The sequence below is a fragment of the Phoxinus phoxinus genome (assembly GCF_949152265.1).
Source record: "Phoxinus phoxinus genome assembly, chromosome: 16".
NCBI lineage: Eukaryota > Metazoa > Chordata > Actinopteri > Cypriniformes > Leuciscidae > Phoxinus > Phoxinus phoxinus.
In genome coordinates this window covers 23366936-23390826 of record NC_136891.1, presented here as the reverse complement: position 1 = coordinate 23390826, position 23891 = coordinate 23366936, and the positions used below count along the sequence as shown (strand labels likewise).

General features: G+C 38.8%; 1 protein-coding gene across 1 annotated transcript; it reads right to left on the bottom strand.

Annotated features, from left to right (window-relative positions):
- Positions 1–8880: 8880 nt before the first annotated feature.
- gtf2a1 (general transcription factor IIA, 1) lies at positions 8881–21889 on the bottom strand. Its single transcript, XM_079584671.1, has 10 exons — positions 21584–21889; positions 19053–19154; positions 18808–18967; positions 18563–18627; positions 16429–16504; positions 13472–13605; positions 11833–11934; positions 11494–11751; positions 11316–11405; positions 8881–10463 (listed from the first exon to the last, which is right to left on the bottom strand). Exons 1-10 carry the CDS (start codon positions 21611–21613, stop codon positions 10356–10358), a joined length of 1125 nt encoding a protein of 374 aa, XP_079440797.1. The 5' UTR covers positions 21614–21889; the 3' UTR covers positions 8881–10355.
- Positions 21890–23891: the final 2002 nt, after the last annotated feature.

Below are 23891 nucleotides of genomic sequence, written 5' to 3'. Positions count from 1 at the left end.
TGTTTATCATTGACATTTTTCTGATTTTATTTATATTTTTCCTTTTTAAAGTCACCATGAAATTAAAATAGACAATGGAAGTGAAGCGACACAATTGACGCTGGTAGGTCACATGATAATGACAACATGTCGAAAGTAGTAGTAGCCTACGTCTGATTACATCTATGCCACACACACTCATACTATATAGAACGTCCTATTTTAGCGGTCATGGAGTAATTACTTATTCAAAATTTCGGACGCAGCCGATGTGTTTACTGGCGCGAGGGTGGGGCAACTGTCACTCACATGAGATCGACCAATAGCAAACCACCACCATCCAATCAATTACCACTTGGAATCAAGTCCTACGTTTTTTATTTTTTGAGAAACCATTTCACTTGGATATACATCACAATAAAAATAAATAAAAAAAGACTATCACATCTTCAATTTAATGCCATCTTTAAAATATTTAGTTGTGAACGTGTATCCTCATTCAACCGCTCCAGAAACGTCGGAGCGCGCCATCTTGGAACGGTTAGGTTAGCATGTCGTCACTCACACCAAGAATCAATGATGCCACAACATTGTGCAGCTTCTGGTTGTGTAACCGCCGAGATTTTAAATTCCTGAAGGAATAGGATAACTTTTCAAAGGTGAGAATGTGTTGGTTTGTGTTTTTATATGTAGGTCTTGTAACTCAATATTACAGGTTTTTACTATGGTATATGTCAAATCTCTATGGAGCTGCAGTCTATTGCATAGATATTCATACATTCATCTAACTGCAACTTGCTCTCGAATGTTACTCCAAATCAGGTCCTCCTCGAAATCAGAGGCTCGTTCAAGCTCAAACCGGTGCGCAACGTTTGGTTTCTGGGTTGAACGACATGTTTCCTGGAAACGGTATATAGACCGTAAAAGAAATGGACACAGGACTAGACTTTCAATTAGTCAATTAGAAGCACTCACTTCCTGATGGCTGAGCGTAGGCTACTGCGCAGCCTCAAACTGAGCTTGACGACGTAGATGTGACGTGAGCAACCTGTCTGACAGTTGTTTCTAGTAGCTGTGCCGAGAGAAATCTGAATCATTCTCTTCTGAATCTTGCAAAGACGGAGAGCGGGAGTATTAGCTGTCCATGAGCTAGCAGCAGGAGCAACTTTATCACTCTCTATGGGCTTCTCCCTTGACTTTATCGGACTTTATGCCTCCACGTCCCCCCGATTGCCTGTGAGCTTCTCCGCCGGTCTATACGGTAATTTCTCGACAGTGTGACAGAGAGTCGCCTGGTTATGATGCAATCGTTAGCCTATTTTTACAAAAACTGCTTCTACAGGGCCATAACGTAAGATACAATGTAATGGAGCCTTTTATACATTGTTGTGTTCCTTTAGAAATAAATAATGGACAAATGGAGTCTTTAAACACCTCATAAGATATACATAAGATACAATCTTATATATGGGCTGAACGCAGCCCAGGTCTCTGTTAGGACCCCAAGCGACCCCATTGGCTCCAATTACTTTTAATAGGCAGTTTGAACTACGTTATAATGACCATTAAAGTCTTATATAGCTTAGTATTAGCCTGATAGCTTAGTTTAATCGCATTTGCAATTGCCCTATAGGCCTACTATTCACAATTATATTAATTACGTGTTAATTAAGTGTTGTTAAATGTCCACATTTTTCAGTTCAAAAGAATGTAATGTTCATTTATTCACTTATCAAGTGAAAGAAACGTATTCATTGTGATGTCCTGATACAGACCACAGACATATTACATGAATAAAACGTACAATTTAAAATATAGTGAATATAGCCTACACATTCCTATTCATTAAACATAAGCTAATCAAATATTACATTTCATTCTTATTAATAAAAAAAACTAACAACATTGAAACAGTTTAGATTTGCCATTTGCTTTTATATAGGCCTAGGGAAAAAACAATTTCGTTGTCACGTGATGGTCAGTGCAAATTAAATCAGTTCAGAGGAATATATAAGTAGGCTACTAGTAATTAATGTGCATGATCACTATTCATAATAATGTATAAAAAAAGTATATATAAAACATAGGCCTAGGCTTATGTAGGCTAATATTACATCTATTAAATATATTACCTTTTAATATTAAGAGTGAAGAGTGCAAAAAGAGTGATTAATGCAGTGTCGACGTTAACTATTTTTATTTGTTAGGAACAAGTATTTTAGCCTATTCATTTTCATTTCTTCACCGCTCGGTAACCTTTAGTGAACGTTAAAAGTGTGAAGGAAGAGCATCGCCGTCGGGTGAGTCTCCAGCCGGCAACAGCCCGCAGTGGAAAACAGTTCCTTGAATTCGTGTAAATCCATGAGATTGTTGCAATAAACAGGGCAACACATTCGCGGAGGAGAGATTATGGCGACGTGTAGCGGTGATGATTCATAATGTTTATCTCTCCACGCTGTTTTGAATGTGTATTGCATGTCAGTAGCTATAGGCTTTGCTGGAATTACCTAATATTGTTAAAGTATCTTGGTCTGAGCATATACTGATGACTATTATCATATTCTTTCAGAAACAAACACGGTTTAATTCTTTCTGTTCGTTAAGTGCTGCTTTAGTAGTAAGTTTCAGTGACATCAGACGTCACTGTATGTAAATGATATGAAGCATGACGTATCAGGAAGAGGACCCTGACTTCCCACAATGCAACTCGACTCGTTGCATTTCATACATATTTTTGATGTTTATTCATTAGATTTGTTAGGTACAGCTTCGGTAGACATATGAGCAACACTTTTAGGGATTATGTGAATGTTTGACGGAGGTGAACACGTGTGGTTATAATGAACGTCAGTCTTACCGTTGTTGTGAAGTGTGTTGTCATCGGTCTGGTCCCTGCTGCTTTCAGCAGAGAGTCAGTACACTCATGTTTTACCTCAGATCGCATAAATCTTTCGCCTTTTACTAAAGATTTCCGTGGGGAAGAACACTATGAGTATAATATAATTTTTTGATGCCCTGCCGAAAGGCGGGGCTTCCTACCTTGGTCAAAAACAGAAATTAAACATTCTTCTATAGAACCATACAGATATAAATGTTACCGTCGAGTTACTCGCTACGGATATTTGATATGTGAACGACTATTTAAAGATAAGATTTTGAGTTGTAATTAATGAATAACCTGTTATTATGTTAACATCACAACATTAATCATAATCTGCAAAATAATAAACAGAACTTAAAAGAGATAAATTATTATGGTTGGATGTTGCTATTTGTGCCATGTCCATTAACTTGAAACGAAAAAAAAGAGAAACTTGCAGATGATTCTTCACACACTCACATACAGTCAGAAGCCATGTAAGGGAAAACATCTCAACACTGGTTTTGTAAGGGTGTCAATCCAGGCCAAAGATCATCTAGTTTCTGGTCTTTTTGCTCAATGTATCTGTAAACATGTAAAGTAACAAATGTAGAAACAAGTAGTCCAGAATAATTGCTTACACTGAGCTACATGCCTAGAAAAACAGGGACTCCCAGTGACGACAACAGAGGCAGACAGTCAAAAGTGCAACAGCCACAGTAAAGTGTTGCCCGCAGGCACAGATGGAAAGCCGTCGTACGGACCCCTGCTGGCCGGGACCATAAACTGCTGGCGGGGGGTTTGAGGAGTGAACGTCTCGAGCTCATCCCTTTGTCTTTCAACCCTCTGTGGTCCTTGAGGCTTAATTTATTCTTTGTCTGGTCCTGATTCTGTCTCAGCTGTCCTTTGAAGTTTTACTTTTTCGAAGAATCTGTTGCTCGTCGACTACATTTACATATCCACCAGAAAACCTTTGCGAGGCAAGCGTTTTAAAGATTTGAAAGCGGTGTCTGTGTTTACATGCACCGTGTTAGCGTTGTATTTTTAACCCACTGATGATTTAGGTCACTAGGCACTGGAGCTTCTAGGCGCAGGAACAAGTCAATGGGGGTCAGATCACATTGTTTGGTTCGTATTGTTCTTCAAATTATGTTCCACAGAAGAAAGTCAGTCAGGTTTGGAATAACATGGGCCTGATGTACTTAAAGTGAAATGGAAGAACAGAGTGGTTTTTACATTTTTTTGAACAATCATTTTTCGGGATTTCGAAACAGCTTTAGTTGCCTCTAAACACATTCAAACTACAATCGGTCCCAATGATGTTCTGACTAGAATAGAAAAAATAATAATATATAAATCAAATGAAAATTCCTATCCAGGCTGTACATTATGTTGTCAGATTTTCTTAGACCCTGTGGTGAAAATCAAGCTTTTAATGTTGTTTATATGTGGTATTTTTTTTAATATGCTTTAACACAAACGTGCAAATTAATAAGTCAAACCCATTGCTGAGTATTTTCTCTTTAAAACTGCAGTGAACCGAAGACATCTCAAAAACGCATCGCTGGTGTTTCTGACGTCACAAACTACCTTGTATAACCAATCAGGTCAACGTGTGATCGTCAATGAGTGGATTTCTGAGCTGGTGAGTGAGTGGAGGTGGGCCTAATTCGCAGAACCACGTATATTAAATGAGGAAAGAGTGTAGAGTTACATTCAAGCTATTTTAAGGCTGAAATATTTTTTTTTTCAAGTAAAAAATGTTTAGGCTACATACCTAGAGATGGGCATGGGGTAGCCTACTTTTCATAAGATCATCTCTCAATGCAAATCAAACCAGCTATTAGGCTAACTGAAATAAAACCATGCCAATCTCTAGGTATGGTGAATATGTGATGATGTAGGGCTATTTTAATTCCAAAGGCCAAGGGAACTTTATCAGGATGCATAGTATCCTGCATCCATGAAATAACTGGCCTTTAAAAATAAATATCTGCATGCCTCTATGGGAATTTAACATAGGGGTGTCGTGACTTATGCACCCTGTATTTTAAGGAAGAACATTTATTTATTTACGATACATTATTCATTCACAAAGAAAATCGGTGTCCTTAAAGGTTGGAGTTTTCCTCTTTTTTTTTTTTAAATTAAGGCATTAAGATCGATTTCCAAAAGTAGATTTTTTTATTCTTCTTTTTAGTCAACTTCAGCATGGGTGTCTTCACTTATGCATAGCAATGTATCTTTAATTTCACCGAGCGAATTTCTCATGAAACCCCCCACAGTTATGTTTTCAGGCCATTTCAAGTTTGATTTTGATGTGACAAAGTGGTGATAGTAGCTGAGTTGTTTACTTGCCTTTTAATTGGTCTTCCCATTACCACCATCATTTTGTTCATTCAGACTGATTCGTGAACGCAAGAGGAGGGATTTATCGCACGAACCAATCACATCCAATCATAGCGCGATGGAGGCATTGCCTCCTCTCACATGACTATACCCCATGCATTCTCAATTACCCCCCAGAAAACCCACCGCAAGCTTTAGGGTGTCAGTTCTAAGCAAAGGACAGAAAAGATCTTCGCCCGCGAGTATATCGGCTCCTTAAATAATGACAGGATTTTCATTTTTCGGTGCACAATCCCTTTAACATGGTCAATTATTATTATGCATTACTTTGATATGTATAAAGTAGTGGAGTCTTTTTATAATGGCAATGTCCTTATATAAGGTTATGGGTGTGTTTATTTTAACATTGCATGTGCATGTTGCATATCACCTTGCTCTTTCCCGTCTCAAATGTTACAGACAAGCCTGGGATATGCATACATGCATGTGTGTGAGTGTGTATTTGTAACAGTCGGCCTGACCACAGGGCCGCTGCCCATATCGTATCGTGCTGTCTGATGTCAGTTTCTCCTCGTCTCGTCTCTCCTGGTCTGAAGCAACCACTGTCCTTCAGTTCTAAAATGCAGGATCAGTTTAGCTTTACTGCACCGTGTCTTGGCCTCCACAGGCCATTAAACCCACAAGGTCACTGGCCAGCATGTGAGCCAAGTCTGATCTTACTGTTACGACGCAGATAGAGATGCCTTTTTATTCCACTTCCAGTATTGATGTCATCTCAGAAGAAACAGGAGAGAGGTCTAGAGCAGTCATTGCACTTTAGATGAAAATCAGGACAGTTTCCCCACTATCTTCAATCTGTCATCAACACCGTATACCATATCTCATCTCATCTGCGTTCGTCCTTGCGTGAAATTCCAGATTGAGCAGATTAGTATTTAAATGATTGGATTTCAGCTGCAGAAATCACCAAATGTGACCGTACCTCAATGATCGACTATAAACCAAGCAAAAAGCATTTGAGTGAAGGTTGTGAATAATTTATTCAGAATAGGCTAAGTATATCATTGGTTAAACCTAAAGGCAAACGACTCCACTGAACGATTCGGTGTCTCGAGTCATCGTGATACTGAATGACAGATGCATGTTGTTCATTCATTTTCCAGATGCGAGTCAATCTTGTTCACAACCAGGAGCTAAAGGGAAAAGAATTATGAATGTGTAAAAATGGCCTCTGACCACACACAATTTAAGTAAGGTAAATACATTAACCTTTAATTTAGAATATATTGTTAGCATTTATACAAATGCCCAGCAGTTGACAAAATGGCTGATTCATAACTCAACTCAATTGTTAATAATCATGTGAGAGAACAATTCACTCATTAACTCATAATACACTTAAGGTGCACTACTGTTGCTGCTCGGCAAGGAATCCACTCGATTGTGACTTTGACGAGAGGATGAAAATGTTCCCCATCCAGATTTTGCTCATGTTCAACGCAAATTTGCCATGCAGACTAAAGCGATGCTTCAAAGTAAACATGCTGGAAGCTTGTCCGCCATGGATTAAAATAATATATAATTGCGGAATATAGCCTAAACTCGCAATTGCGAGAAAAGTCATCAGGATTGCGGGATAAAAACTCACAATTGCTATTTTTTTCCTCGCAATTTCAAGTTTATATCTCGCAATTCTGATTCTGAAGGGAAAAAAAGTCAGCTCACAATTCTGACATTTTCTTACAATTGCAAGTTATAAAGTCAGAATTTATATAAACTTGCAATTGTAAGAAAATATCAGAATTGTGAGCTGACTTTTCCCCTCAGAATTTATATCTCACAATTGTGAGTTATCTTTAGGGTGCAGTCATTTACCTTATACCATCTCAGCAGGCATCCATGCGATCTGGATTTTCAGAGGCTAAACATTCACCATGCGGATTCCGCAAGGGTTTCAAGTTTGTTCAACTGTGAACACGCAAAGATTCCTCCATTGCATAACTATTGTGTTACGTGTGTATTCAATAATGCACACTAGGATTGGACTGTCAGGATGTCCACGTGCAAAAACACACTTCAACACACAGCACTATACATGTGAACAACCTGCCAGAGTGTCAAAGGACACTGAAGAGCTGTAAAGTGGGTGTAAATAGTGATAAATATAAAAGCTCAGGGCTACCGCTGTACTTTCCTCAAACACACCATAACATACCTATATTAAAGAGTGGGAGACATTATAATCGGCTGATGGTGTTGTAGGTGTAAAAATCACATGAAACCGAGGCATCAACACAGCTGTACTCTCCATTAGAAGCCTAATGGAGTGTGTGTGAAGATTGATGAGGCATGTAAACCCAGATGGTGAATATACGAAGACTTGTGTGGCATCGTGACCTCAGAGGAGGGGAATGGATGGGGTGAAGGAAGTTATAGGTATAAGGACATGGATCACGATTGAAAATTCGAGGAAAAAGCCACATAGACAAAGTGATTGAGGAAAGAGGACCCATGGGAGAGTGAGAGACGTGTGCTGATATGGTGCTCAATCAACCTCAGTGGGCAACGCTGTAGACCTGCAGCAGAAAACTGCTGATTCAGGAGAAGGGAGGTGTGGAACTGGAGTGGAGTGAGGGTTTTACTGCAGATGAAGCATTTATGACCTGCCTGGGAAAGAAGTTAATGTAAGTATGAGAAGACGAAATTAAAAAGCCCAAAAAGAGAAACTTCATTTTTAGGGCTACTCCCTCAATGGTTTGTTCCAACTAAAATAAAGGCTTTTAACCCACCTTTCTCTCCACCAATCATCATCAATATTGCTGCAGTTTGCAAAGCTGAGTGTTAATCTATAGATAGATATACTACCGACTAGAACTAGTCAGTACTTCAAAGTGACATATGCTATATTTTATTTCAAACACGGTCAACCGTTAATACACTGTAAAAATTATATGATGTAGTAATAAAGTGTTTTTACATTTAACTCAAAAAAGGTTAAAAATTACTTAACTTTTTATAAGTTATACAAGATTTTTAACAGTTAATGTAATTTAAGTTGAAATGCCTTTAACATCCAAGTTGATTATACTTAAAGGCAGCAACTTTTTTCTTTTATAGGGAATATCACCACCTAGTGGCATTCAGGAAGATCATCTGCTGCAAAAAGAAACAAAGATAATCAAGCTTCATTCCTGGACATACTGGAGTAGACAGGAGTAATGATGCTGAAAATACAGCTTTGATCACAGGAATAAATCTCTATTACACTTTTTACTGTATTTGTGATCAAATAAATTCAGCCTTGGTGACCATGAGACCTTTCAAAAACATTAAAAGAAATCTTGCAGACCCCAAACTTAAGGAAGGAATATATATATATATATATATATATATATATATATATATATATATATATACACACATACAGGATTGTATAAAGTGAGGGATTGAAGCCAAACCTAAAGCAGTTTAAAATCATTTGGCTACTTTCCATAATCCACACAACCTACATGACAAAGGGAAAAAAAGTTGAAGTGGATACATTTCTAAAATTGGACAATTTTATATATATATATATATATATATTAAGATACTTTAAAATAACGTGCAGTGATGAATAGTTCATTATAGGTCTGCAGTAAAAAGTTAATCGATCAGCAGGAGACAAGTTGCAAAAGGCCAATGTTACTCAGTCAATTTTAATAGTGCTTTTAATAAAGTTCAGCAAAGGCAAAAAAAATAATAAAACAAAACACTAAAGATCTCTACTAACATAACACAACCTTCATAGAGATGAGAATCAGAGACAGAGCAGTTTGATTGGTAAAACAGTAATGAACATACATGAAGTTCCCTCACATGACAGTAGTTCTGAGTATTCTTTATTTACCATTAGAAACACAAAGCCAAATGTACAGTTTGTAGGATTTGTTAAAGGCTCTTCCCCTTTAGACAAGACCTGATATCTAAAATAAATCTGAAAGGCACAAACAAGGAGCGTAAAGATGAACTACACTAAAATAAAATTAAAAAAGCCCCAACTAGTCCAAGCCATTTCGTCGAACAATTTTAGCATGAACAACAAAACATGTCAATACTTTCAACTGCTGAACATACGGACACAGAACGACACAATCTGTCATTTCTCAGACTGTATTAGGGCACGGCTTTAAAAAGTCAGACTAAATATTATAAAACAAAATGGAGGGACAAAGAAAAAAAAAATTCCACAATGCACAGAATCAGGTTGAAATCCTCCTCAGTAGAGGAGCACTTCTTTCATTAAGAGCACAGTTCGGTTTCATCCCCCCAAAAATATGATGCTGCCTGAGCTTCAGGAATAAATACGAACTACAAATGTGTAAAAGAAGCCTGACCGCAAGTAAAGTAGGAAGGGTGGTCTGACCGAGCACTTCATTGACACCAATAATTGCACACGAACACACGCGGGACGACGCAAGCTCCGTGATGCACTGCCCAAAAACATGCATCATACTGACAGAGCAGATCTTTAGCCAGAGTTAGAAAAATCCATGACAGACATACAAACATCAAACGTCAACACATTTAGTGAGATCGACAACGTTACACTTAACTCGCCTGTTTTCATTGGTATCTCTGCTGTTAAACATACAAAGGTCTAAAAACATCGCAAATATGAAAGGAAATTACTGGAACACAGTTCTTGGTTGCTCGTCTTAGTGTTTGTATAAGGTGGCAAATGGTGATGGAGTAGTCCTCGTGTCGGACCGTTCGCGTTACACAGGATTCAGATGGCTGATCTAGCTACGGAAATCACCAACAAACACGCACGGTTGCAGTTAAAAGGCCGTCTTAACACACCAGAGTCGACTTAAGTTAGCGCCAGGCGCTACAATTGGCTCCCTGCGCCTAATATATTTTCATACATCTGAGGGGCAAGAATATTGTTCTAAAAGTTAAGTTATGGTCTCCTGTGAAATTCTACAGGTAAAAGGGCCATCTTTAAAAGGGGGGAGGGGGGAATCTCTTGGATGGCACATTATTTTGTGCAGATATCACTCAAACAGCACAGTAGCATTGGGACGTTACTCTTCAGCCCCCCGAAGTGGGAATCCCCTGATACATAGTTTCAGGTCTTGATGTGTCTTGCCTTAAGTGTAGACAGTTTTGGGTTTCGTTCCTCTTTTTACCACTCTGCATCTCCAATGGCTTTGGAGAACACGTAATCCCGCCCGTTCAGATTCATGATCCCGTCTTTCAGGTGAAATTTCCATTTGTTCTTACTCCTGTGGATCTGAAGCAAAAGATGAATGAATTTCGTTTGAAAAATTAAAAACAAGGGGTGAAAAAATAAGGATTTTTTGAATTAAATGTCTACTGGTGTAATTTGTTTAATAAAAGTTTCCAATGCAATGTCAAATTTCACTTGCAAAATCATGTTATTCTTTTTGCATAAGATTGCTAGACATGCAAATAAACTGTATTATGATAAAGTTCTAATTCACTTTTTCCTATGCAATGTCTAATTTCACTCATTAAATCATGTGCTGTCAAAAATTGTCGACATTTCGATACTAAAATATTCTAAACAATACCAATACTCATTTTCTGCAGTATCAATACACCAAAACCAGCTGTGCGTTCTCATGCTCTCTGCTTTCCGATGGCGAATTGACAGTTTGATACACACATTGAATAGTGTTGGTGTTACAGGTCCTGAATTTTGGTGCGGGGTTGTGGGTATTGTGCATAATTTCTCATTCCCACAGGTTTCACGCTCACACTAAAACCACTGATAAGTGGAACTTTCATAAAGCCACCACCCCTCAAACAGCTCAACAGTACCAAATTTACTTTTTCATGGCTTATTGCGGTGTGTAAGCGGTTGCAACAAAATTACCCAAATTATCAAAATATTAGATAAAAAAATATTTCCCTGTGGTATCGAATAACAATATTTTTTTCCAAGGTATCGAAGATAGAAATTCCAGTATTGTGACGGACACTTAATTATTTAACATGATTTTAGTGTTGTTTAACTAAAAACTGTTTTGGGAGCCTGAAAACACTTTTAACACTTCCAGAAATATAAGATAATTATTCCAAACTAGCAAGAGAGGTAACAAGTTACCTACAAAAAACTAACCTTGTCATATTGGCAAACTACCACGTTCTCGGTGTCGAACAGCTCCTGGTCTTCCTCATCGCTGACATCATCCCCACTGTTTAACGGCTCCTGAATTAAAAGTCAGAACGGTAAAAAAATTACAAAAAACAAGACCGGTCTAGGATCAGAACCAAAAGCGCTCTTGTCCAGTGCGTACCTCCTCCACTTGGCCATCCTCGCCTCCATCTTTCTCCTTGTCTTCATCCTCGTCCTCATCATACTCGTCCTCCTCCTCTTCGTCCTCTTCCGAGGACGTGTCTCCTGCTCCGTCCACCTGGAGCATCATGGGAGGCTGCTGCTGCTGCGAGGCCTGTTGCTGCTGTGTCTGTTGTTGGGGCGGCTGCGCTTGAGCCTGAGCCTGAATCTGCGCAGCACCCTGTGCCTGCTGGACCGCCATCGCTGCTGCCTGCATGACCTAAACACACGCACGACTTCTCAATACACACTCCCGCACACATTCATCAGTATCATCCCAGAGGCATGAGGTTGCGCTGACCTGAGTGTTCTGCTGTACTTTATTTCCTGTAAGGACAATCTGCTGTGGTTGGATGATGACTCCGGTCTGCTGAGAAAGGCCTCCCTGAATAGGAGTCAACACCTGCATGAAGAGAGAGAGAGAGAGAGAGAGACACATTAGGTGTGTTTGAGCTGAACTATACTAGGCATCCCCTGACGGGCGAGATCCACCGGTTGCATTTGGGGAGGAGCTGAAAACAGAAATGTGAAGTCGGGGACACTTTCTGCTTCCCGTAGTGACTCAAAAATGTGTTTGCGTACTTTGTCATATATGAAGTGGATTAAATGCATAAAACACAGAGGTTTCAGATGTTTTCAAGAAGGAACAGAAACACTGTTCATTCAATACTTTATGTACTGCTTAATACAGAGCCATGTGTACTAGTTCAACATAAGCCTATAGTATTTTAATGCAAATAAAGTGGGTCTATTTTTGATCTGTTTTATCTATTTTGAAAAACATGACATTATAACACGGTTACATGAAAAGAGTTTTTACCGTTATAAAAACAAGTTTGTGAGGATCAGCAGAGCGGAATAAGTCAGAATAAACTCGAAACACACGTGATCGTTGTGAATCGGGCCAATCGTGTAACTGCGGTTTATTTAGGCTACTTGTTTTTATGTACACGAGTAAAAAAAGCTAAAACTTACAAGTATAATAAATTATTATACTTGTAAGTAAATAAAGTATTACATGACTTCACCACACAAGTAAAAAAAAGCAAAAAACAAATCAGTATAACATTAAAAACATACTTATTTTGTAAGTAAAAGAGTAAAGATATATATATATATATATATATCACAAACTTATTTTTTATAAAAAAAAAAAAAAAAAGTACTTTTTATGGTGGCTGTCAAAATATTACACGAGGAACAAACCATTTCAGTACCTTGGTATATTAACATTCTGAGTTAAATAGTCTTTTACTGTACATTTAAGATCAATTTGTAAAACTTAAAGGGATGGTCCGGAGTAAAATCAACCTAGGGTCCTTTGCACCACGACCTCAAGCCAAACAAATATGCATCTCGTAAATTACTACATTAATAATGTCCAGAATGGTACCAAACTTCTATAGTAGTGCAAATATGTTCTGTACTCATAAAACGAGGCATTGGAAAGTTTGTAAGTACATCTTAAGTTCATTAAAATAACACTTGCCTGATGGGTTATGCTACTGCTAAACCAGACGTTGACGTCACTTCTGTGAGTTGAGAAAAGTGGCTCGAGGTCATGGTGCAAAGGACCCTAGGTTGATTTTACTCCGGACCATACCTTTAATATCGCCAGCTTTTTCAACCACAGCTGCGGTTTTTCTATAAATTATGTTCATAAACCAGCCACTGCATCAGCTAAACCTGCTCTCCTTCCACCAGATCTCTTCCTGTGAGCGGTCCTCCATCACTTTTGATATTTATCATTTAAACAAACCAGAGAGCTGACAGGCCTCTTGCATTGGCTAGCTATGATAAGGACCTCTGCTGACACGGTGAAACAAGTCGCACACGTACATGTGCAGACGGCGTCACAACACACCCTGCAGGATCCAGTGACCGGACTAGAACAAATGAGTCACTGCTGGCACTGAGAGGGGGAGGTATGAAGCACAGACCTGCTGTATGACGGGGGCCTGTACACCTCCAGCCTGCATCTGGGGCAGGACCTGCTGCTGCAACACCATCTGCTGCTGAGGCTGGATGATGTATTGAGCTCCATTGGCAGCTCGGACCACCTGCAGGATCTGACCTGCACAGCCAACAGAGACACGCTTTTTAGGGCTTTCAAACTTTGTGTGTTAACATGCAGTAAAGGGGAACTGAAACGAACAAAATATAATTTGATAACATGTTGGTTATAAAATTTTTAAACATTAATTCAAAAATAATATTAAACATAACGTATTAAGTTTTTCCCCAATACTGAAATTTACATTTGTTGTTATCGGAGCGCAGCAGTGTTCGATGACGTCACTGGCATGGTACCACTGTGTAGGCTACTATCGTTATGTCAGGCTACTCTACTGCTACTCTGACTGAACTGACTCATTTTAACAGTATGGACAGGGAACTGTACAAGTTAATACTATAAACAGCATTTAATCATCAAATGAAATAATAAAACTGCATATTCTTCACTGTATGAATGAAACGTATACCGATTCTTATATAGACTGCTGTCACTTTAAGAACTACAGTAATACAGGGATAGAATATACTGATACACATACACCATTTCTTACAGATGTTAACATTAACTTAACACAAAACCAACTGTTTATGTGACCCTTATGTTTTTGACACTTTAAATGCAATAAAACGATAGTGAATTTAGTTTAGTGCATGCGCTGTGACAGGTGACTGTCTGTGCATTGCGTTTAGGCGTTTGCGCTCGTCAAATTTAAACAGGCAAGGAGTGCCGCCGCGTCTCATACACAGTTTGAATGCGGCTGAAATCACACTAACAAGCATCTTGCGGGTGTCGTCAATGGATATTGCTTATATCGGATAGCATCCTCGATGTCGGATTAATTTAGCAAGGTGATCTACGGTGAAGATCACGATAACAATGAAGGTGAGTGGAACTTGTTTATAGGACCCGCCGTGGTCAGATTTATGCCACAGTCATTTTGCAAACAGGTCCTTGATGGCATTGAAGGTGTTCCATTCGCTTGTTGGACAGATCACAATTTTTGAACATGCTCTTGAGATGCCATTTTGCTGGAGCTGTCAAGGTAGCCTACCATGCCAGTGACGTCACAGACCGGTGAAGTTCAACATGGCTGCGCCCTAACAAAACTACTAATATCACCGTTTTTCCCCCTTGTTACTACTTCAGCAGTTTTAAGTGCCCTACCACAAATAATGATAACACATCTGTTATATCACCTTTACTTCCTATTTCGTTTCAGTTCCCCTTTAAAGTTTGATTGGATCATACAATGTGGGCGTTGCAAACTATAGGGGCTTTTATTTTCTCTAAGAGACCGGTTGATTGAAACTCTTATGACCACCCGTCAACTTTTTTTGCCCAGCCCTCACACTGGATCACACAGAGGACACTTTTCCTTTATTTTATAAAATTATGTGTGTGGATAAATTATTTATATTGAACACGGCAACATTCCATAAAATAAAAACTGAATTCAGAAGTAAATTTAGATTTCACAGTGACTTCAATGACACTGCATAAAATGACAGGTAGCATTTTATTAATCTGTTAATGTTAGCTAGTAAAAAAAATATTGTTTGTTCAATTAATATTAAGATTAATAAATGCTATAGAAGTATTGTTAATTGTTAATGTTGACTAATGTCAGATGAAACTTATTGTAAAGAGTTACCCAAAAAGTATTAGCAGTTTTTTGTTCTTATTATATACCGGTAATAAAAATAAAGGCTACGTTCACACTGTCAGTCAAAATCTGATTATTTTGTGTATCTGATTGTAATCCGATCTAAAATGATTGACGTCCACATTGTGTATTGTAATTGTTCAGATCCAATTTGTATCCGTGCCGCACTTTAATTTTCTGAAATATCTGCATTGGGTTCTGTGGTAGTTAGACAACATGGAGGGGTTTCCAATACAGATGTTGTCTGATTTACAACATGACAATCTGTATCCGCCGCATTGGACTACTGCTTCTTCAGAGGCAGCGGCAGAAACATCGGACGCTGGTATGAGCGGCTTTATTCCGTGCGGTCGACTCCGCTGGTCTCAAAACATGTCTCCGTTATACAGTCACTTTCTGCTAGTCTGGCACTTTGCAACACAACCTTGTTTCTGCAGCAACTTTCAGAAGGTTTCCTATAACAACGTCTGACGTTTACGTTTTATGTGGCGTGAGAAAGTCACAAACCATCCGAGATCTGATCAGAGCAGTCAGACTGAAACGGATTTACAGAAATGCGATATGAATAGGCTTTCAAACCACATAAGAATGTAGATCGAAACGGATTTGCAAAAAAACTAAAAACATTTCTTCATTTTTGCTGTTCACACTTGCTAAATCTGATCGGATTTCAATCAATATGTAAAAAAAAATCTGATTAGGACTGACAGTCTGAACGTAGCCAAATATTACACACAAGCGAAACAGGCATGAGTAGAGAATTGGAACACTGCATGTCACATGTAAAAATCTACTATAAATTAAAAAAAAAAAAAAATAAGTTGCATATTTGCTAAATACAATATATAGATAATACACACACATATACACACGTATGTGTTAAACTAATTATGCAGACACAGTTGTTCAAAAACTACTGTTACATAATTGTGTAACCTTTTTAAATCAATTGCCAGCTCTAACGAAAAAACAACATGTCTCCATACGGCAGTGGTACTCAACCTTCCAGATGCCTCCCTTTTATTTTTACAGAAATTAGGTGCGTCCATGGATTGAAATAACTGAAATACATTGTAGCACGTTTTGGTGTGAATATACTTTGTTTGACCTTATTTTAAGGCATTTTAAGTCACCTTGAGGCTTCTTGGAAGTTTGCCGAGGCCCCCTGGTTGAGAACCATTGCCTTACGGGACACGTGTCAGAGTGTAATGTCTTACCCTGAGGCGTGATGAGTTGCTGAAATGGTGTTACACCTGTGGGTAAAGCCAAAGTTGCTGCTGTGGCTGCTGCACTCTAGTGGAACAGGAGATTGAAACAGGAATTGAATCCACAGAGGACACACACATACATTAATGATCAGGTAGAGCAGGAGTGAGAGAGAGAGAACAATATCCTTCACTGGAATTTGCCGTGTAATCTAATTTGAAGTCCCCAGCTCTGTCTAAACCATTTTCCAGGAAAACTCCTCCCTCATTCCATCTGCTCTCCTGCTGGCATTGACACCGATCTTAAAGGGGTGTTCATTTATACAGGCATCAAGTCATTCATTTTTAATGGGACTGGCAGATTTCTGGATTTGAGTAACAGTGACTTATCTGGCAAGTAGCATTGTTTCAGTGGCCTTGATTCTGCAAACATTACCCATAGGGATTTTAAAGAAGCTTATAAGTAAGGGATAATGTATAGCGAGGCGGTTTTTATAGCGAATACAACCTGACGCGAAGCGGAGGGGTCTTGAATCAGCCTGAAGGGGTTGTATTCGCTATAACAACAGCCTCGCTATACATTATCCTGCTTATTACATGGCTACCTACCAAATAAATCAAAAATGTGACAAAATATTGATTTAAAAAGGAGTTTATTGAATTAAAAACGATTGTATTGCTTCCGCTAAAGAACACCGTGTCCATGGCAACGCTCTGTTTTTCATGGCAACGGTGTGTTATTCTTAGCAGCGGTGTGTTATCAAGAAATAACAGACCTCATTCTACAATAGAATTCAACCAAGCCATAAAAATAAAGAGTTATATGGCATGAACCAAACCAACAAGCGACAGGATGATCACAAAATTAGGATTGGAAGTACTGGTAGATGAAATATCAGACAAAGACTGTGTAATTAACAACTTTAAAAGGAGTAATGAACTGCATTTTTAAAAATGTGTATAATCTTCTCTGGAGGTCCACTTAAGTTATCATGATTTTTACATTAAAAAAAACATCCTATTTTAGAAGAAATAAGCCATTTTATATCCTGCTTTTGACCCTCAGAAATGGCCGCATTAAAGACTTGAAAGTAAAGGCCTAATTCTATGATTGGGTAACAGTTTTACATAAGATAATTTTCAACATCCCATCCATTGTACGCATGTTAAGATTTTTCAACATCAGAAGTTTTCAAAAGAATGTTACATAGTTTTGATACGCGCATTACATATGCTTTATAAATCTTGGTAGTGGCAAATAAAGTATAAGTACTTTGCAAGTTATCCTACTAACTATCACTGTGGTAACTCTGTGTTTCATGTATACAGAGGTTATGAATGAATACACCATTGTTTGTCGCAGTCGCTCTTATAGGCTATTCATCGTTCATCTTTTGATTGTGAAAAACTTATTCATTGTCATTTGCAGGGTCGCGTTTTACATTAAGTGAAATATGTAATGTATTACTGATGACAAAACAGTAGATGTCGCTTTGTTAAAAATAAAGTTCACGTCCACGCTTTCGTAATGTTAGGATCACAAGGAAAAGCAATGCAAATTCTGTGTTTTTCCACAACTTGGTACTTCAAAACATCTTGCAATCTCTATCGTTTTGTTGCCGGAGTCTGTCTTGTATTTACTACAACATGACATGTGACGGGGCTTAGATTAAGCAAGGATTTGACCCGAGTTCAATCAGGACATTTAAGTAGCTTTTATAAACGTGCCTTAAATTACTGATGTGCATTTTGAGACAAAACAATGGCACCTGACATTTTAAGATGAGTCATTGCAAGTTGCTTCCAGTTTAAAAAGCTCAAACATGCATTTTAGTCTGGGATTATCTTAAGGCTTGTCTGTGAAACCGGGGGTCACAGTGCTTTATGAGAGTGACAGGCTCTGATTGGTGGAGATTTCTGAGCAGAATCATGGGTAATTTTGGTTTTGACAGGGAATTCCATTGTTAAACGCTGATTTTCCAAAAAAATAAGTTCAAATAATGCATGTTAAAGCTTATACCATCGATTAACCTCACAGTCTTCAGTGGTTTGCAAGTTATCTTAAAAAAAAAAAAAAAAAAAGCGACCGGAAACCAACCGTTGCACTGTTATTCCAAACACTAACATGAAAGTGAAGCACACTTACCATCCCCGTCGCGCTCATGTGCTGGAGAATCTTAGGATCCTGAACAATGACCTGCTGCTGAGGAGCTGCGAAATCAGACAATTAACAGCATATTTACTGCCTGTTGTTGGGCTTTTTTGTTGTTGTACATTTCATGTAAATGTCTGAGAACGCGGGACACCATCAAATTTCATTGTTTAGCACAGCAGTACAATGACAAAGTCTTTAACTTATTCCATTTCTACACAGGTCAGAGCGGGCCTCACCCTGCTGCGCTGGAGGCAGGAGCATTTGCTGCGTTTGGGATTGTGCCTGCGTCAGCTGAGCTTGTTGGGCCTGCTGCTGTTGTTGAGCATTCAGAACCTGCTGCTCCTCCGTATGGAAACCATCCACCGCCTTGGACTGCATCAGCTTACTCTCCCACAGCTGCTCAACAAGAAAGATGCGGGTTTAAAATCAACCATCGATCTGGTCGGCACATTAAGATTCATCATAACACCAAACATCTCACCGTTTTAAGCTCCATCAGGACCTGCTCGTCCACTCCCTCGTCCAGGAAAAGCTCTCGGACTTCATTGATGACATCCTCCATTACGGATCTATACAGTTTAGGCTACAATGCAAGCAAACAAAATGTAAACCCTTCTAATCACTGAATTACTAAATATTATGAACGCATGTTTTTAAATGAAGTGTTTTTGAACTGGTTAATACTGGACTGTTTGTTTACAAACCGGACTGAATGAGTCCTCGATTCCACTTGCTTACTCTTGCATGATTTGTAATGAGCTGAAAATCAATGAATGAGCTGATTTGAAGTGTGAACAGTGATTGACTGATGAGGCAAAAAGTCTGTAATGCCCGCTACAGTCTGAGAGATTTTGGCAATCCGATAAGATCACTACAAATCACACTGTATGACATGGATCTAATAAACTTGGGTACGACATATGTAGACTGTACAATGACGACACCTATTGAATCAAAGGCTATGACATTAGTATAGAAGAGTAAAATGTCATCAGCATGTGCTAGTGGTAAACAAATTGAGCAAGATGAATCGCACTCTGGCAATTGTGGTTATGTGCGCTGAAAAAAAAAGAAAAAAGGAGTAAGCGAAAGAGTAGAGTATATGGACAGTGTCATGGCTGGAGAAAAAGAGCCAGACTTAACATGCCAATTTTGCGAATGGAGATCGAGTTAAATAGTTTTAGCGTCATGTCGCATTGATCAATATGCCATTTCATTTTGCATTTTTATTGGTTAGTAGTACTTAGTCACTAAACATTGGTTGTAGCAACAAACACACAGAGATGATCATGATACATTTCTGACACTGTCTGAAAATCATTACAGGCTATCTTTGAACCTCTCTCAGTGTATGTAGGACCACCGTTTAGGAGCCAAAACCCCAGAAATCACCAAAACTAGTCATCTTTTGTCTGGGACAGGCCAAAATCTTACAGTGTGTACCGGGCACACTAGTCTAATAGCAGAAGTGTTAGAAAAAAAACAGACTGGTAAAGTTTTCAACTTTGTTATATGATAGCTGATTTTGGCATTGGTTGTAAACGTAATTATACAATTTTAAGAATGATTTAAATATTTATTGTAAATATATTTAGGTTCTAAAGTGCTAAATTAGGTCTGCAACAAACTGAACTGTGACGCAAGTTAAAATAGTTAAAAAACGTAATAGAAAGTAATAAGCGGTAATGTGTGCCTAAACACGTGACTATTTGACAGTTTGTATAAGAGGGTGTAACAAACCGCTTTAGGAACACAAAGAATGACGTAACTACGTAAAAATAACAGCGCTGAATTGTTTCTCAACCGACCCACGGACATGAGTCCGACTTCCCAATCACCATTTGGTAACTGGACCCGAGTGGAAGCACTATAAATAGACACATATGGTTCAGCAAACGTGTGCATTGCTGCAGGTCGCGATCTGAACGCGACGCACCCGCTTTAAATAGCGTGTGTAGCACTGCGACCACGGGCAACTGCACTCTACGAAACCGAGAAAAGAAACAATATTCGTACAAAAACACACACACGCATTTCCGGCAGAAGTCAATCTGGAACGAGCAAACAAACGTAGTGCTCTGCCCACAGAGAAACCACCATCGCTATGGCGCTGATACGCCTCAGCTAATACGGGGAAGCAGCGGCAGAGGCTCGCGTTGTGTGTGTCGCGTCCTGTCCGTGGCGCGCGGCCCGTCCGCTCACTATTTAAAGCGCGGTCTGGTGTTTATATGCAGAGCCCGTGACGTAGCGCCGAGTAGCACCTTCCCATCCCGGCCAGAGTCTATATTAGAGCGCCGCTATGGCTGTATAAAACCAGGCGCCCGAAAGAAGGAGGGTCAGAAGCGCAGACAGCGAACAGCGACGGTAGCCATGATGACACAGCGTTTGCCCGCAGTGAGGACTCCGCGAACGGGTTTTATAGTGATTATCGGCTCATTTTTGGGCTCATATAAATGGGATTCGGTAATATGGGGGAAATGTACAACTCGTTAAAATAAATTTTGATGTGATGTAGGAAGGTTTTCGTTCGAACACGCAGGACAACAAACACAATTCTGCCCTCTCACTTGAAAAATACGCGTGATTTGGTTTAATTTCAGATGCATTTGTCCGGATAAAGAGGGTGCTTTCGCAACAAATTGTAATATATCGAGTTACACGACAATTTATTTTTCGCATCAAACACAGCTTTTTACACGGCCGAGGCCAAATGTAACAAAGCCCGTGTTAGTTTGACAGAAATACGTTTTAAAACACGTAATAAAGTTGTATGCAGTGGATCAGAGCAGATATATTTCCCCCAGCAGATCCAGCCGTGTTACATCTCTATCAGCAAACACTCACACACTTCCCTACAAAGAGCTCACATGGATCAGATCTGATGTGTACGTGTGTCTAGTATGTTTATTTATTGCGAATGCTAAATGTGTGGGTTTGGTACTGCGTCTAACTACAGTTCTTGGACACGTGTGTGATGATTTGGAGTATGAGTGCCGTTTGTCTGATCCTTACCACTATGTTCGAGTTAGCCGAGCTCGCCATTATGAGCGCAGTGAGGGGGGAAACACACCGCGAGTATCAAGCAAGAACCCCAAAAATCATTTAAAAAAAGCACGGAAACATCTAAAACGTTTTAAAAAGTTGCCGGTTAAAGTTTCTGTAAATAAAAACACAGCTGTTTACGGTCTTATTCACAGTCCCAGGGCTGCTGCTCCCCAGCCGTCCGTCTTCTCCAGTCGTCCGCCTTTATATACGGAGCTGCGCGAGACACAGGGCAGGGTCAAGCGGGCACTGCGCGAAATATCGCGAGATTTCAGCGCGCTCTTACCGCAAACACGACACGATGAGTCAGTATGGAGGTTTTACCAAAAGCAGCCAATGCAGTCACATTGTGTTTATCAACATTAAAAAAAGATAAGCAACCTACTGTTACGCGTGGACGATTGTTCATTACTAAGCGTTTCTTGTTTGTGATTATTATTATTATTATTGAGACAAAATTTCCCGGCCTCTTTATCTAGCCTATTAGCTTCTATGTCCATCCTAATGTTAATGACTATTGTTATAAAAATGCGTTTATAAATTATTCACACTTCTAGGCAATGCTTTGTCAATTTTTTTTTATTAAAAAATAACTTGACAAGCTTGCTTTATTGGAAATATAAGCATAATGGACTTACCATTTTCACCACACGAGGGCAATGTGTACCACTCCATAAGCAACAACTGGTTAATATCTAAGATTCATTTTAAACATTAAAACATTGGAATGCTATCTATCTATCTATCTATCTATCTATCTATCTATCTATCTATCTATCTATCTATCTATCTATCTATCTATCTATCTATCTATCTATCTATCTATCTATCTATCTAATCTATCTATCTGTATATCTGTCTGTCTGTCTGTCTGTCTGTCTGTCTATTTATTTATCTATCTATCCATCTCATGTCTGTCTGTGCTGTCTGTCTATTTATCTATCTATCCATCTCAAAACCTTTAAATAATCTGGAATAGCAAAACTAACAGTGTCAATGTTTTTGGAGATGACTATTTCAAGAATAAAGGAATTTATAATATTTTAAATAAAGGAATTGAGGACTTTGAGAACTGCCTGACTATAAGTCGTGCAGGTCGTTCCAGAGAAAGGATTGTCTACATTCAGATCTTTTTTTTTCAGTTTTAAGGTGTCTTTGAACAGACGAGTTAAGGCAGCCTGCTCAAAACTAGCTAAGTGTAAAGATGTTGTGCTGCATAAAAGTCAGATTCAATTATGCCAGTCGACCCACCTCAGCCCTTAGTATCAAATGTACCTTAGTTTTATTTTCATTTTCATTTTTACTGGCTATACTTCTATATTGTGTACAGCGCTTTGAGGAGCTGCTTTTAAAGGCGCTTTATAAAATAAAGTTTATTATTATTATTTATGCAACTGTCATTGCTGTGCAAAAGCATTTATGCCACCTCTGAGCAGCATTAAACTGTAAATTCACCTAAATGCAACATCAGATGAAGCTTTTGTGCCACCTTTACAGTTTGGCTTTAGGGGATAAATGGGATATATGGAGTATCAATATCTTAAAGTGTATTTATTTATACATTTTGTGTCATCTGTTTAAATTAATTTCATCCACTTTGTCATTTTGCTTAATCCGAAATTAAACGCTCACTATTTGCACAATTTATTTTGTGCCAAGGAATTTGTGTCCCATTTTCCTTAAGCAAGGGATATACCTGTTTACTCATAAAGACTCAACACAAAGACTAATAAAATGTATCAAGCACAGATTGCCTACTTATGTCTCCTGGAGTTGCATAGCAACAGAAATGGCTCCAGTGAGCACAGGGAGCTGGTGGCTGCTGATTAAGCCTCTATTGCCTTTAATTATGAATAAAGCTCCAGTTGCATAAGCCATCATTGGGTCCCATTAGCCACACCCAAGCTCAGTGTAATCAAGTCACCTTAAACATGGGATGAACAGTCAAGACTGCAGGTAATCCAAAAATCAATTACACACACACACACATGCGGTTTACGGGGACTCTCCATTGACATAATGATTTTTATACTGTACAAACTGTATCCCCTTACACTAACCCTAGCCCTAAACCTACCCACCCAATAATACAAAAACACGTTTAGTATGTTTTTAAGCCATTTGGCCATGCATAACCCATGTTGCAATACTGTACCTGTCATTATACACATTTCTGTCCTCATAAACCATAAACCATATACAACACACACACACACACACGTTGGGTTTCAATGTTTTATCGGGACTCTCAGACATAATGATTTCCATACTGTAGAAA